The following is a 17,500-nucleotide window of genomic DNA, read 5'->3' on the forward strand; positions in this document are numbered from 1 at the left end:
TTTTGCTTTTAGATGTTTTATTACAGAAAGTGGATGAAACCATAATAGTCAATACATTCTTGTCATTGATGGTTGAATGGTATTATAGTGAAAATAAAATAAATTATTATTATTATTATTATTATTATTATTATTATGATAAATTATCCCAGTTTTTGCTGGGGACCGCCTGGAATCCCCTCAAGGACCCCTGTCGGTCCCCCGACCCCACTTTGCGAACCACTGGGCTAGAACAACAAGGTCCCTTTGCAAAAGCTGCTTGATTCGTTTTCAGTCTTCAAACAGAAGTTGTGTTCTGTCGTAGTCAAAGCTGATTATGTCAGCTACAGATCTGCAGCGGAGAGGGGGCTTTGATGTGGATGAGGACGGGCATCCTGACTGACATCAGGACCACGGAGAGCAACACGAGACCTGACAGTAGTCACTGCTTTCACCAACGCCTGGCTCATATTGATAGCGGGGGTGAGCTGCTACGAGGAATATAAATACCGTAGCTACCAGTTGTGTGGATGACAAAATGCTTTTTAATGTTGAGTAAGTGCTGTCTGAAGATGGCTCGGCGCGTTGAAATTGGTTTCCCTCATGTTCACCCTTCCTGATAAATCTGTCAAGACCACGTTGTTTCGTTCGCCTTGCAGAAGATAGCTTAGGAATTCAATTAAGCTCTGTCTTAATTGAGGTGTTTTGCTTACACCCTTTTTTCCTGAAGGTCTTTGAAGATGCTCTCCCCACCCAATGTCAAGTGCTATTGCCTTGTGTCCTTTACGTGTTGTTTCGAGTTGACTTTGAATTATTGAGCTCCATGGCGAGTCTCATCTGAAACTGTGTTCTCTGAGTGAGGAACTTATGTTGGGAATAACTTCGCACCCTGGACCACGCGCAACCTGAAATAACCGCCTAGATCAGGGGTTCCCAAACCGGGGTACACGTACACGTATACGTGGAGGTAATACGTACAGTATACGTGGAGGTAATCCGTGAGAGAGAAAGGGGGAAATGGAAAAATGTAAGAATAAATCATCAAAATAAATGAAACGTTGAAATAGATCTGCCCAGGAGGCACTAATTGCAACTCTTTGACTCGATTCTCTTATTTTGCAATGTTATATTCTTCAAAAGATGGGTTGTCATCCATTCATTGCATCATATGCTATGGTTTTCTCTTGTCGTTGTCTAAGCAAAATGTTAATGTAGTCGGATCCAGAAATCAGCGAAAGGGGGTCCTGAAGCCAAAAAAGTTTGAGACCCACTGGCCTAGATCATTTGTGGTGTAATGAAGACATTCCTCCCATGACTAGGGGCTAGGAACAAAAATGTCTCAAACGTTTGGCTCTATGGTGGCTACTCACAGGTCTGTGTGGAGGAAGTAGGCCTACTGGTGTAGGGCCTCAATTTAGCTATAAACATTGTTGTAGCCTACTGTGGTCTTATTATGGTCAGAACAAAACTTTTTTTTTTGTTAATATAAAGATTACGTTATTGTTTGACTTAGAAAATATATATAAATATATATTTCTTTTTTGTTAATTAACTGAGAACATACAAGCATGACTGTTTATGCCACTCAGGGCTAAAAGGCATTTTTCGTAGTGAAGACATCAAAATTAACCTCTAAGAGTAGCATCCAAGGGTAGAGGCTATATCTCGTGCCCTTGACAGATTGCTCTGGTTTGAAATTACACTGGAGGCCAGGATCGCCAGGCAGAGAGCCCAGCAGCTCGCCAGTGGGGAGGAAGTCAGTGAAATAGGATCTGTACTGGTCAGCTGTTTCCTGACCTAAAGGTCAGCAGTTTCAATAGTGCCTTCTTTTTATAGGGTTAGATATCCTCGAATCGGTATCCCTGTGCACTTTTATTTGGAGTCAGAGGTATTGTTGTGTTTTTTTTATTGAAAGATGAGCTGGAGACGAGGTCCTCATCTTACCCTGAGAATGCAACGGACTTGTCAGAGAATATCCCTGCATGAAAAATAGTGCTGTTGGAGGAGATCTGCACTTGTCAGCTTACTGTCAGCAATGTTAATTTCCACTCTGAAATTAAACGCTTCAGTTTGGTGTGTGCTACCTCTGCAGTGGTATTCAAATGACTGATTACTTCCTAAACAAGTGCACATCTTTGAGAACACAGCATTTTTTTTGCCCCTGCCCCCCAACAACACCCATACCCCCCTAGCCCCTAATCCAGGGATACTCAACTTGCTTTGCCCGGGGGCCACTTTCGTGAAATGATAGAAGGCCAGGGGTCAGTTAATAAACAAACAATATACATTCTTCTGTAGCGGATTGTAGGTTTTTGGGATGTCAGCCGGAGTTTAGTCTGACAATGTTGCGCACACCGGATAGTTAGTTAGGTTAAGTTAGTTAGGTTAAGTACATCCATGAGTGCCTGGGTAGGGAGCAGACGGCGGGATTTGACAATTTAGCAGCTAAATCATAGATTATTGAAAGATATTCCATATTCCAGACTGAAATGCTATAACAGAAGTGGAGTATTGGCCAGAATGACTGTGACATGAACATGTCGACACTTATTCAGCGGGTATCTTGCATTTTGCGTTCAAGTGCACTGTACAAAAAAATGCAATTCCATCACGGGCCACACAGGGGGTGCCCGAGGGCCGCATGTGGCCTGCGGGCCGCAAGTTGAGTATCACTGCCCTAATCCTACCCACCCCTCGAATCCCAACTCTCTACCACCTTCCTATCCCTTTAACCACTAAACTCACTAAACGTCCATGACTGGGTGACTGACTGACTGACTGATTGATTGATTGACTGACTGACTGAGTGACTGTTGGGTCTCTTCCATATTATGACCCCGGCGGGGCCGCTGGGCCAGCGCTGCGGTAAAAAAAGTAATCAGTAACATAATACCATTGGATTACATCGAATTACGCGACTGATATAATAAGATTACTTCCAAATAGTTTTGGATTACTTTGCCCGTGAAATCTGTAGAATATGACGCTAAATTGATAATTAATTTCATTTCCTGATCATAACTGTCCAACCATGATCAATCATTAATATCAAGTTGTGTAAATCTGTAACATGGAAGAGCGAACCTGAAGAAGAAGCCACAATGCGAAACACGTTGTTCGCCCATTATTTTACATAAAAAACTAAAAAGTCGATTTGAACACTTGGTTTGCGGTGATCTTCAATGTTTTTTGTTTGTTTGTTTGTTTTTATATACCGTATATACATTTTCTTTTTTATTTCCCCCCGTTTTCTCCCCAGTTGTCCCCCTGCTTCCCCCTGCTGTCCCAGTCATTGCTCCACCCCCTCTGCCGATCTGGGGAGAATTGTAGAGCAGCACATGCCTCCTCCGATACATGCGCAGTCGCCAGCCGCTTCTTTTCACCTGACAGCGAGGAGTTTCACTGGCACATGGCGTGGCGCATGGGAGGATCATGCTATTCCCCCCAGTTCCCCTCCCCCCTGAACAGGTGCCCCCCGGCGACCGACCAGAGGAGGCACTAGTGCAGCGACCAGGACACATACCCTTAATCCAGCGTCCCACCTGTAGGCACGGCCAATTGTGCCTGTATGGATGCGTCTGCCCGACCGAGCCGAGGGTAACACAGGGGCTCGAACCTGCAACCCTTGTGTTGGTAGGCAGGCAATCTACGCCCCTTTCATCTTCGATGTTGTATTGTTCCTGCTGTAGCTGCACCCTGGATGAGTAGCATGACTGTGTGCACAGGGCACCCATAGATTCTCATATTGTGTAAATCTGTTTGTCTATCATCATCTCTCACACGTAAAAATAGATTTTAGGTGATTATGAATAATCTAATAATCACCTGTTTTTTTATTGCAATCATAACCCTAATCTAAACCCAGAGAAATTGTTTACATTCCAGTCACCAGTTTATTCAGAGCCAGTTCACTGTTATCTGCTTACATGGGGTCTGTTAATCCCCAGTTTTGATGGCAAACTCTGTGTGTTTTCAATGAACACAAGGCGAGTGTCCAGGCAGGTCCAGTTTGTAGGATCAACAGCATCAGAGGGGCTGAGAGAGAGAGGCTGTGTGTCTGCCTGCCCTGGACCACAGCAGGCTTCAGCAGACCTGACAGGCTGTGCGGCTCATTAAAGCTCCATCAGACAGAGGAGGGAGACAACAGCTACACACACGGGCACCGCTCTGCCTCGGCGCCCTGGATGTAGAGACTAACAGAAAGGGCAACGCAAAACACCACAACAGCAGCAGTGCAAAATGTGACTGTGTGCGTGTGTGTGTGTGGGCCAAAACAGTTCGTTTTATTTTTAGCATTTTTAAGCATTCAGGCCAACTGCCCGAGAAGATGTAAATCTTTTAAAGCATAAAGGGACCAACGGCTTGTAGGAGTGTTCAGACTTGCAGATGGTAAGAAAATGCGCGCTGTATGATATAAGATGGGAAAAGTAGTTTTTTTCCCTCACACATTATATTCCCTCCTCCCATGACACACTTAGTGGCTTAGTGGTATCAGTGTGATTGCTGTGTGTGTGGTGGGTGGGTGGATGGCTGGCGTTTGGGAAGCAGGTCGACCATGTTGCTGCAGAAGGTTTCACAGTGGGGTGGAGATGAGAAGGACTGGGGGGCACGCTGGTCAGGCAGGGATGAGGTGATAGTACGCAGCATTTCAGGTCGGACCACGCCAGGCATAAACAACGGCGCTTGTTTGATCTAGTTTACCCGAGCGCGCTTGAACAACAGTGACAGTTGGCGTTGAACCAAGAATGAAATTCAGGTTGTGTGTTTTTTTTCCCCCCGTTCTGTCTGTGGAGGCAACCAGCTTCACCATCTGACTCATGTTGCCTGAGCTCAATCAAGCCCTGCAAGGTCAAAATAGCCAGTCCGTTGCCAACCCCCCCCCCGGCTGTGGTACCTCTCAATCTCCATCTGACCTCTGACCTTCCTACACTCCCTTTTTTCTCTCTCTGCTCCCATTCTCATTCACACACACGCGCGCACACACACACACACACACACACACACACACACACACACACACACACACACACACACATACTGTACAGTACACACGTGCACGCACGGACACACACGCGCGCACACACACACATACTGTACACATGCACGCACGGACACACACACGCGCACACACAAACACACACGCATGTGTACACTTTCTGTGTTGTAAACATGCTCACCCTATTTCCAGTAGTATAATACTTCATTACAGTACTTTAAGTATTTTTTTTTTTGTATCTGTACTTTACTTATTTATATAGTATTTATATTTATGTCAACTTATAAAATGTATACTTTTATTTCACTACATTTCCTGTGAGCATCTTAGTTCCTCGACAGTACAAAATACATTCTGAGGAAATCTGGTAGGCTGCAAGCAGGTTTGGCGAATCAGTGCTCCTAGCCTGCAAGTTACGTTAATTACGATCCACACTCCACCTCAGATGGTGGCGGTAATGCACCATAATGTTGTTTGCCAACCGGTATAACACTCGAGAAGAAGATTTCCACTCAGGCCCAGGCCTTTAGCTTGCTTTTTTATTATAAGCATTTATTTGTTCTCTTACTTCCAATACCTGCAGACTAGTACATTTAATATCTGAAACTTACTTTTGATTGGAAGAACTTTTCTGGTAGGGCTGTCCTCTAAAGGTTGAATAGTCGAATCATCAGTCCAGAGACCCGTGAGTCGACGGAGATTCCTCAAGTCAAGCAGTCGTTTTTCCCCCCATTTAAATTCCAATCTTAATTTCTTTGTTAATTTATTCTTGTTTAGATTTATTTAGGCCTATCCGTAATTTCATTTGTTTATTCATGTAGGCTACATGTTTTCATTTTGAAAAGAAGAAATAAAAAATTAGGCTATAAGAGCTTAATTGTCTCCTGCCTGTCTCATTATTCAGACAAATCCATTATCCAATCCATTGTCCAAGCCCGACGTTGGAAATTCAAATCTTGCATGATCATTATACAGTCTCTTATTGATTTTTTAAATGCTCAAAATTATGTCCCGATCACTCTGTTGCATTGACTGTTAATATGGGTCGAAATAATTACTGAAGATATTCTATACTTTTTTATATATTTTATGTTTTTTGTTATTTTTATAGAATAGTCGAACGTTCATATTGGACTGTCGAATTCGATTCGACTGGCAGAATTCAGAGTCGTAGACAGCCCTATAGTTTCTGGTCAGATATCTGTACTTTTACTCTTCAAGTGTGGCCTTCAAGTACTACATCCACCACAACCTATTTCCTACATGTCTATTTCTGCCCCTGATTTTTTTGAATCTCTCTCCAACCCCCTCACCTTCCTCCTCCACCTCCTCCACCTCTGCACTGTGTGTCCACCAGACAGCCCCCCTCCTTTGGCCCAGCCGTACAGGAGAGGGGCTGGAGGAGGAGGAGGAGGATCTCTGTCAGATCTGTCAGATCTTCTTGCCACTCAAGTGGAACGGATTAAAGGATATCCTGTCCGTCTCTCGCCGTTGTCTCATTAGGCCTGATGGGCAAGTGGGCCCAAGGGGGGCCCCGGGACTGCTGGAGCTGCTGGCATGTGGAGCCCCCCAACCCCACCCAACCCCACCCCGGCCCAGGGCCACAGCAGCAGCAGCAGCACAGCCTGTTCAGAGCATCGGGTGTTGCTGAAGTGATGACTTCATTGTTAATCTCCTGAACACAATGGGAGTGTGTAGATGAATGAAGCTACTTCCCTCGAGGAATACTGTATTTAGGTTACCGTAGGCACCTCTGATACATTTTCCATGGGTTTACTTACGATAGCATCTAGGTTGTGTAGTCTCCTACTCTCATAGAAGGTCGGGGGACGGCGTCCTCTGTCACATCGTCCTCCATGTTGTGTTTATCTGAGTGATCCTTGGGACACGACCGTGTGCGTCTGTGTTGTCCTGCGTGTCAAGGTGACAGCGCTGCTCTGATGATGTCAGACCGAAAGCTGGAGCGACATGACGTCCTCCCGCTCTCGTCTCTCCGGACATCACAGCTGTCACATCGCAGGCGACTCAAACAACGACTTCCACACTGTCACCTTGCTCCAGTGGGCGTCGCCGTCAGCTCACAACAACGCTGTTCTTTAGGAACTCTGTAGCATGCATGCTGTTGTACATCAGGGATACTCAACTTGCTTTGCCCGGAGGCCACTTTTGCAAAATGACAGGAGGCCAGGGGCCAGTTAATAAACAAACATTAATTTAAGTGTTTTGATTTGCAAGGCAGAGTACAGTACACATTGGTTGTAATCAGACAATCACATTCTCCAATGAAACAATAAGTAACTCAGAATGTACAGTCTCCCTCTATTTTCTTTTTCACAAATAACCAACACAAAAAAACAACAACAAATTCAGACAAGAAAAGAAAAGAAACATAATATATATACACACACACACACACACACACACACACACACACGCACGCACACGCACACACGCACACACACACACACAGGGGGCCACTTGGCACCCTATCGCGGGCCGCATCTGGCCCCCGGGGCCGCAAGTTGAGTATCACTGCTGTACATAAAGGATGCTCACGTACGTGACTTTAACTGCATTGTTCACTTATGTAACTTAGCTGCCATTAGTGCACAGAGCGTGTTAGTGCACACGGGTCCCAGGGAATATGCGAGGAATGGGGACAATTATTCAACGTCCAGAAGAAAATCTATAAAAATCCATATTTACTGTGAATGCAAATTACAATCACCGCAGGTATAGAAATGTTTCCCTGTAGCTGTAAATCCTGGCTTTACCTGTCGAAAAGGTGTATTTTTAGTTGGCTGAATGACCCCTATACCTTTCTAGAAACGCAAAACAAGAGTTTCCCATGTGACTGAAGATGAGCAGGAATGTGGGACAGTTGCTTGGTGTTTATATGAACACATGATAACGTCAGTCTGTTAGCACGCGGGATAAACCCCAGGGAATCTGTCTATTAACCTTTTGGTTGGACGGGTTGCTCAGCAAGTCACACACTGTTACTGTGTAAACAGCCAGTTTCCATGTGGTGTTTTTCCTGACGTTCATGTGACTGTGCTTTGTGAGGGAAGGACCTTGACGGTGAGATACTCCATGCTGGAATTATTCCTGATTTTCACACGTCAAACGATGCAATAGACCCTTTTCACGGGGGCCATTTTGTGTCGAAAAGGCACACAGGTGCAAGCAAAACACTAATGAGGGTTTCCAAATTCCAATCATGGAAGTTTGAAACCCTCATTAGTGTTTTGCCTCATTAGTGTTTTGTTTTTTTTGCATTTTGTGCCTTTTCGGCACAAAATGGCCCCCGTGAAAAGGGTCTATTCCATTTGCCGACTTTAACACGATGACAGCTGATATAAGGTTAGATTAGTCATGGCATCTCACCCTTTCAAGTTGTAGAGAGCCAAAGTGAAACGTCACTTCCTGCTTCAGCACTGTACCAGAGATTTTCATCCGTCATTAATTTTCCCATAGACACTTCGTGAAATGCTTATAAAAATACTTTTACTTGTTCAAACCAAACGGTTCAGATATATTTAGAAACAGGAGACATCGCATAACATTTCACTGGGACCAAAACGTAAAAAAAATGCGGGTTTAAAGAAAATATTTGTTCAATGTTGTTGTTTTTTAGTTTTGGTCCGAGTTAAATGTTCTATGGTCTCTCCCGATTCTAAATATAACTGAACCGTTTGGTTTGACCAAGTAAAACAATTTTTATAAGCATTTTACAAAATGTCTATGGGAAAATAAATTGTGGAAGAAAATCTCTGGTACAGTGCAGAAGCAGGAAGTGACGTTCACTTTACCTCTCTATTCAAATGACACCTGTCTCTTCTCCTGTCTCACACCTTCTCCTCACCTCTCAATCAACCTCTTCTTCTTCACCCCACCTGGTTTCCTGTTTCCTGTCCCCTCCAGCTCGTTTGCCATGTCTAAGACGGCGGTGAAGAAGCTGCACTGGCGCTCCAAGGTGCGCGAGAGCTTCGTCCCCCTGCTCGGCTCCTCGGGGGACCTGGGCGTGGCCGTCGGCGGAGGGGCCGACTACGGCGAGTTTCCGTTCGTCACGTCGGCTCCGGGGGGCGGGCTCACGGTGGCCGATGTCATCCTCGAGATCGGAGGCACGCCCGTGCTGGGCATGACGCTCGGAGATGTCCGGGGCGTGCTCAACTCCTGCCCGCATCCCGTCCGCATCAAGACCGTGTCTCCAGGTACGAGTCCGCGGCGTGCTGCTAACCCACTCCTCTCGTCGGCAAAAGCCTGCAAAATTGACAGTTTTGTAAATGTGTAAATAAGCACCAGACAGACAAGGCAAACAGACTGTGGGAGGTTTTTCCCTCGCAGTAATGACAGTTATAAATTACACATCGCCCGTAATATATAACGCACTCAGTCTTTCAATTCCCTCCGCAACATCAGAGACAATTTAACTCGCTGCTGGCTTCTGTCGCACTCTACCGCACCGGCGCCATTAGACTACACCCAGAACCAATCTGTTACGTCGATGTCCGAGCAGTCATCCAGAATCATGCTGCTCAATAAAGCCTCCTCTGTCTGTCTCTCTGACGGGCCCCCCGATCTGCAGACGGTTCTGCTGCCCATTTCTTCTTGTCAATTAGGGCCGGACCCGTCAAGGCCTTTGGTCAATATGCGGACAGGAGGTCAAAATGGCTGATGGCACACGTCACACGTGACGAGCGTCTCGAGCTCACTGTGCCGATGCAGTTGTCTGTCACCCTCGAGAGGCCTTGATATTTATGGAGCGTGGGGGGGTGGTTGGGGTGGGCGGGGGGGGAGGTGGTTGGGGGGGGTGGGGGGTGGTGGTTGGCGTAACGGATGTCTTTGTTGGGTTTGAACAGAGCAATATGTCAGCAGAGTGTCACCTGGCTCGGGCTCCCCACGGCCTTGCACCGGCTAGATTGATAGCTGAATTGGACACAGGAGTGTAAATGGGGACCTTTACTCCTGGTCCCTCTGCCAGTGGTAGAGAGATCCATTATCATTCTGAAGTCTGGCGCGCTCCTCCCTGGGTAGTGTGACTGCATGTAGTGTGTGTGGGGACAGTGATGGATGAGATGATGCTCTGGGGTTTGCTGTTCCACACCCCCTGCTCCCACTACTGCCCCCACCCACCCACCTCCACCCACCCCCACCCTGCTCCCACTACTGCCCCCACCCACACCCACCCACCCCCACCCTGCTCCCACTACTGCCCCCACCCACACCCACCCACCCCCACCCTGCTCCCACTACTGCCCCCACCCACCCACCTCCACCCACCCCCACCCTGCTCCCACTACTGCCCCCACCCACACCCACCCACCCCCACCCTGCTCCCACTACTGCCCCCACCCACCCACACCCACCCACCCCCACCCTGCTCCCACTACTGCCCCCACCCACACCCACCCACCCACCCCCACACACACCCACCCACCCACACCCACCCTGCTCCCACTACTGCCCCCACCCACACCCACCCACCCACCCACCTCCACCCTGCTCCCACTACTGCCTCCACCCCCACCCACACCCACCCACCCACCTCCACCCTGCTCCCACTACTGCCCCCACCCACACCCACCCACCCACCTCCACCCTGCTCCCACTACTGCCCCCACCCACACCCACCCACCTCCACCCTGCTCCCACTACTGCCTCCACCCACACCCACCCACCCACCCACCCACCCCCACCCTGCTCCCACTACTGCCCATACCCACCCACCCACCCCCACCCTGCTCCCACTACTGCCCCCACCCACACCCACCCACCCACCCACCTCCACCCTGCTCCCCAAACACAGCAGTCCAGGATCCAGTCTCTAGAGACAGGCAGGAATGTAGAGGCTTTACCACAAATACTCATCCTGTAGAGACACTGCTGAGCGCGTCATCATTCAGAAACCACGGCAACCCCCCCCCCACCCAATCCTGGCGTTCTCCTATGTCACGTGTTGCACACAAGGATCATATATACGGAAGATGAACACTCCGACTTACTTCCTTGACAGCTAGATCAAACATTTTTCTTCTCGCCAATTCTCAATGGCTTCCTTGTTTTGCTCGGGAGTACAAACACACTTTAATTGGCGATTTTTTTTAAACATTTGTTGTCTGCGCAGCCCCACCACCACACAACAGCTTTTAGCTATGTTTAATTCAAGGAAAATGACGCTGGTGTGTGGAAGTGAATGGAGAGCTTTCCCCCGTGATGGGCGTGGCCTATTTCATGCAGTGTCTCTATGGTAAACAATCTGTCCGCTTTCCTAGGCTTTAGGGGTTTCACAGACTAGTCGACTAGTCGACTATGAAGAAAACTAGTCGTCACTGTGCCTCATATGTGCATCATACTCAACTAATCGTTCACCTGTGCTTTTAGGAATGAACAATATAAATACATAAATTGAACATAGATTTGTTTGAACAATCATTTTCTACCTTATGCCATGTTAAATAAACAGAATTTAAGGTTTTTAGAGATGGAAAAACCGTTTACTGGGTGTAAAAAAAGAAGATATATCTCCTGTGACTACTGACTAGTCGACTACATTTTGGGAGTAGTCGACTGATGACTACTACAATGCAGCGGTCGTGAAATGCCCTTCTAGGCATCATCGCTGATAACCTTGAGGGTCTGACCGGGGGGGGTCATGCTTCACTTTAATGGCGGCCCGCGTGTGACATGCGAGACGGCGCGCTGTGAAAAACAGCAGTATAAAAGCTGTCGTGGCTTCAGAGAGACGATTTCCGAGTCTGAACTTTGCGGCTCATTAAAACACACAGGCAGCTGTTTGGCAAACACAACACGCCAAAACAAAGGCCTATTATCCCTCGGAGCAGCAGGCTCCATCGTGCCAGCCAGCGACCATATGTGGCCAGTCATCTGCGCGCGCCGCTGACTGCCTCGGCTAATAAAGTTATACTACGGTGACGTTTTTTAATAGCGTGGCAAATTTAATCTGCTACCGGGCAGAACCGCTGTATAGCAGAAGGCGGGGGGCGGGACACGGGTGTGGATGGTTTGGGCGGCGGCCTCCAGGGGAGGCGCCCCCGCAGAGCGCTCGTCTGTCAGACTGACAGGCAGCAGAGATGCGCTCAGGCCATCCATAACAGCAAGTGACCTGTCATCAGGGCCCCGTAAAGCAGGCGAGATGAAATCAGTAGAACCAGCCTCCCCCAGGTGTTAGCCTCACTGTTGGCTCTGCTCTCAGAGCAATTTAGAGAGAGAGAGAGTGGCGTCAGCGGAGGACCAAAATGCGTGACTCATTAGCCAATGAATGAACAGCCAGGAAGGGGGTCTCGCGCTACTTTTGAATGCTAAAATAAAGCTGATAATGTACAATTTGATTCTTAAAAAAAACAAAAAAACTTTCAAAGTACAACACAAACTGTCCATTTTGCGGCAACTCGACAGTGCTGCTTAATCCAGGACCTTACTTCCTGGAACTCTTGAGAGTAAAAAACTGGTCCATTGGAGTGAATGGAGATGTCGCGACTCTTCTATATACACGGCTCTGGCTCTGCTGCAATAAGGCTCAGTCGGTTATTACTCTATACGAGCGATCAGTGTTGGTAAACAAATGGCAGCTTATAATGGGACCCTACGGAGCCAGCCTTGAGTGTCTCGCGCTAGCAGGCTGTGCTTTTTACTAAATTCACATCATTTTAAAAACTGCGACAGTTCACATAAATTTAACACCACATACATATATTATACATCAGACCCTTGAGCTACTTCTGCTCTGACTCAGAATGTCAAATATAAGCGATGTCATGTATAGTTTTTGAGATATTAACGTTTGTTTGGCACAACTCATACTAGTTAACTGCTGCGGTTCCAGGTGGCATATCCAGGTGTCGTGATGTCACTCTGATTCATCCTATAATAATAATAATAATAATAATAATAATAATAATAATAATAATAATAATAATATATTGCGTTTATATAGCGCCTTTCTAGATACTCAATGCACTTGACATATCAGGATAGGGGGGTGGGTACTCAACTCATGGGTGATGTGTAGCACCCACCTGGGTGAAACACCGCAGCCAGTTTGCGCCAGAACACTCACCACACATCAGCTAACACGGTGGAGAGATGAGGACTGAATGTGCCAATTAAGTAACGAGGGATGATTCGGTGTTTGAAGGAAGGCTTGTGTGGGGATTTAGCCGTGCAGGGCACTGGGGTTACACTCCTCAGGGCACCGGGGTTACACCCCTCAGGGCACCGGGGTTACACTCCTCAGGGCACCGGGGTTACACCCCTCAGGGCACCGGGGTTACACTCCTCAGGGCACCGGGGTTACACTCCTCAGGGCACCGGGGTTACACTCCTCAGGGCACCGGGGTTACACTCCTCAGGGCACCGGGGTTACACTCCTCAGGGCACCGGGGTTACACCCCTCAGGGCACCGGGGTTACACTCCTCAGGGCACCGGGGTTACACTCCTCAGCGCACCGGGGTTACACTCCTCAGGGCACCGGGGTTACACTCCTCAGGGCACCGGGGTTACACCCCTCAGGGCACCGGGGTTACACTCCTCAGGGCACCGGGGTTACACTCCTCAGGGCACCGGGGTTACACCCCTACTCTTGCGAAGAGTGCCGATGGGATATTTTAATGACCACAGGGAGTCAGGACCTGGGTTTAACGTCAAATCCGAAGGACGGTGCTCGCTCACTCACAGGACAGAGTCCCTGTCTCTGCCCTGGGGCATTGGGGGGGGGGGGGGGGGGGGGGGATTATTCATGAGAACGGAGGAAACAGCTCCTCCTACTGGTCCTCCAGCAGAACACCAGTCTCCCATCCAAGGAGTATCCACACAGCCAGACCTGCTTTAGCTTCTTCCCCAGGAGGAGGGCCAGTAATGGAATGCAGGAGGAGCCCACTGGTGCTGACAAATGCTATTGGAAATGCCATAGTATATACTCTTGATTTATGCAAAAGTTTTTACGAGGAGATGTGCGTATATTATGTGTGTGTATATGAAAAGGCTGGGTTGTAAATGATAGTGGTAAATCAAGCCTGGCGTCAATAAAGATTTGTATGTTCGCCTGAACTTTCAATCTCTCCGTTGGACGGGCTATAAAGCAATCGTGGACAGGAGCTCGACTACATCATCAGACTGTTGATGCGTACTGAGCTGTCGTGTGATTTCCTGCCTCCTCCCTGTCCCGTCTCATCCTGTCCTGTCCCGTCTTGTCCCGTCTCGTCCTCTCTGCACCCCTCCTCCCTCCTCCCCCCTCCAGGCTCCACCTTGTGCAAGGACCTCAGGTTGTATCTGAGCAAGTGCTTCACGCCGGGCTCCATGGACAGCCAGCTTCAGCAGGTGATCCGAGAGAACCTCTACCTCCGCGCTGTACCTTGTAAGTGTCCTCTGCTCCTCCTCTCCTCCTCGCCCCCTCTCTAAGCCCTGTCTAGATATCTCTCCTCTCATCCTCTGCTTGCTCGATCTCTTTAAGCTGCCACCTGTAGCGGTCACTCGACCTTCAAAAAGCTCCGTGGTTCTCCCAAGCCTCACTTTAAGGTTGGTTAACAGGGTGCTCATAGTGTTGTGTTTCTCTCTTTCTGCCACACACAAGCAAAAGTAGGGTTGTCAAAAGTATTGATAGTATCGAAAAATATCAATACTGAAAATTAGAAACGGATACAATACTCATTTGCAACAGGTATCGATAGTAACAATGCTTTCTTTGAATGAAAAATCACAGATTTTTCCCTCTCTATCATTGGTGGGTATCTGTTGCTTCAACAAGCTAAATGTGTTCTGATGGCTAGAGCAGGGCTAATCTGCTGTCTAAATTCAAAGTTGTATCAGGCCTAGATTATGGAGAAGTGTGCGTCTGTCCGTCCATCTGTCTAACTTTATTTTTATGCCTCTTGATGTCTCCTCATGCCCCCCCCTTCCCGTGGTATCGAAAATGATATTGAGTATCCATATTCTCCTGAGTATCGGTATCGAAGTAGAAATTCTAGTATCGTGACATCCCTAACCAAAAGCATTATTTACTTTAGAAATGAGTTATTCCGGCAATACCACTCTTCAGACATTTAATTACTCCTTGACTTCATGAATCTTTCTATAACACCTATTCCTATGCAAAAAGAGATGCGCACATGGCGCGTGAATGCACTAGTGTTAATTGGTGTACAGAGCTGTTTCCCACACTTCCTCCTGTCAATATATGCACGTACACTGTAGAAGAGGAGGTTGATTTCAAAGAGAATTACCAGGCCCTGCTTCAATACTAAAAATACCTCAATTCAGGTTTGGGTGAGAGAGGAAATGCCACCGGCACTATTAGGACATTCCCACAGCAACTGTCTATATTGTCACACCAGCGGGTTTATCCTGTGTGGCAGATTGAAACTTCCTTTCCTCACTCCTGCGCCCCCAGCTATACCGTTTGGTCTGGGTGCTGGTGGTGCGGTGTCAGATGCTGGTTCTGTTTGAGGGCTGCAACTAACGATTATTTTAATTATCGATTCATCTGTTGATTATTTTATCGAATAATCCATTAGTTGTTTGGTCTATAAAATGTCAGAAAATGGTGAAGAAATGTCGATCAGTGTTTCCCAAAGCCCAAGATGACGTCCTCAAGTGTCTTGTTTTGTCCACAACCCAAACATATATTCAGTTTATTGTTATAGAGGAGAGAAACCAGGAAATATTCACATTTAAGAAGCTTGAATCAGAGAATTTTGACTTTTCTTTCTTAAAAAATGACTCAAAACGATTAATTGATTATCAAAATAGTTATCTTTCTGTCGATCGACTAATCAATTAATCGATTAATTGTTGCAGCTCTAATGATCACCTTCTAAAGAGGCATGCCGTCTACACAGAGGGTTTTATTTGATGCGTGTGCATAAAACCAAGCACAATGGCAGCCAAAGGCAGCTACTTGTGGCGCATCTGTTGCTATCTTAATCCTCTATCGTGTGACGTCACAGCAGAAAGGGCTAAAGGACACTGAGTTGCCACCACAACAAGTGGGGGGTTTCTGGGAGGATCTGTGTCGTTGTCGTCGTCGCAGACTGATAACATTTCGAGCCGACATTATTCCGTGCACGTTGTATTTCCTCATGCGGCTATAGGACCACGGAGGAGAACAGACCACTTATCTGTAGCCTTAACCTTGCTGTGGCAATGTGGAGTCGTTGTGTTAATCTCTCCTTTAGTCCGTGCAGAGCAGGAAGTAGGTCATGTGGGACAGCCTGCCGCCGTCCACGCCACACTCTCCCGCACACTGTGACAGAACAAAGGCACAGGTCAAAACTCCCAAGATGGCGGGCGTGACAGATAAACACCGTCTCACCGAGCAGCGCGCATAAATATTCATATTATATTGTTATTGCAATTTTATTCATATCAAGCCCTCTCATTACTGAGCCATTTATGTGTCCTCATGCATCCACAAGTGGCTACGCACACGTCACAGACCGTCTTTCCCGTAGAAACAGTAGCTCTTATATTCGTTTTGTAATTAGAAAAGCCATGGATAAAGGAGATTTGGCGTCTACAGCATCAGATCAATCAGTGCTTTGATCTTTTAGTCGGCGGAAGGACATCTTATATCTTGTAGAGACATTGTTCTATGGCTACACGCCATGTATTTATGGATTAGATGTTGTAATATGGTAGGCTCCATGCAGCTAGCAGCCCTGCTGGCCGTGTCGAGCAACGCTAAACTTGGGCTAAACAACTTCCTGCCTCTCTCAGTGCTTTCTTTCTTTCTTTTGAACAAGAGTGACAGCGAGGCCGGCTCAGCCCGGCTCAGCCCGGGCCCGGTCCGGCTGCGTAATCCTCTGATCTGCTGGAGAGATGACACACAGTAAGATGCTGCTGTTGCCGTGCCGACACCAGCGACACACGCATGCCAGCCTGATCCAGAGACAGCTGGGAAACCAGCAGTTCCCATTTCAGACCACTTGTAGAGATCCAAGCGAGGCAGCAGAATCTTTTATTTATTTATTTATTTATTTATTTATTTATTTATTTATTTATTTATTTATTTATTTATTTATTTATTTATTTATCTGTTTATTTATTTGTTGATGTTGTTGTTTTCCCTCGAGGATGCAGCTGTGCTTGATGTAACAGGAATGAACAGGAGCTGAGGAGCTCTCATCAGTGGCTCATTGTGGCCCCCTTCAGGACCTTATGTATGTTCCTCCTGTAGTATTCTTTTTTGTTATTGTGCTGCTGTCTGCAAACCAGACTGAAATCAAACTTATACTCACCTAAGAAGATAACACTAACAGTAGTCCTAGAAGCACAGACAGCATCAAGTGTTCAAGGTTGCTAATTTGTGTCGTTTCGATAGTGAGAGGTTAATACACTGTCATATTTAAGATCAATAAGACAACGGCTTTTTGTGCTCATTTGGCTTTTTTGTTTAGATGCTATTTCTTATTTTTGAAACAAATTATCTGCTGTGCAATTTGGAGAGTATAGAGAGGCAAAGTGACCGCCTACTTCCTGCTTCAGCACTGTACCAGAGATTTTCATCC

The 17,500-nt window shown here is 47.1% G+C and overlaps 1 protein-coding gene across 1 annotated transcript in view; it reads left to right on the top strand.

Annotated features, from left to right (window-relative positions):
- The window catches only part of magixb (MAGI family member, X-linked b), a gene marked incomplete at its 5' end in the record, with an annotated part of 59,241 nt that overhangs the window by 6,297 nt on the left and 35,444 nt on the right, over positions 1–17,500 (top strand). The window contains 2 exons of the mRNA XM_083639280.1: positions 8,900–9,189; positions 14,236–14,352. Coding sequence (XP_083495406.1) covers positions 8,900–9,189; positions 14,236–14,352 — 407 coding nt within the window. The remainder of the gene's footprint in view (positions 1–8,899; positions 9,190–14,235; positions 14,353–17,500) is intronic.

The sequence above is a fragment of the Poromitra crassiceps genome (assembly GCF_964638095.1).
Source record: "Poromitra crassiceps genome assembly, chromosome: 6".
NCBI lineage: Eukaryota > Metazoa > Chordata > Actinopteri > Beryciformes > Melamphaidae > Poromitra > Poromitra crassiceps.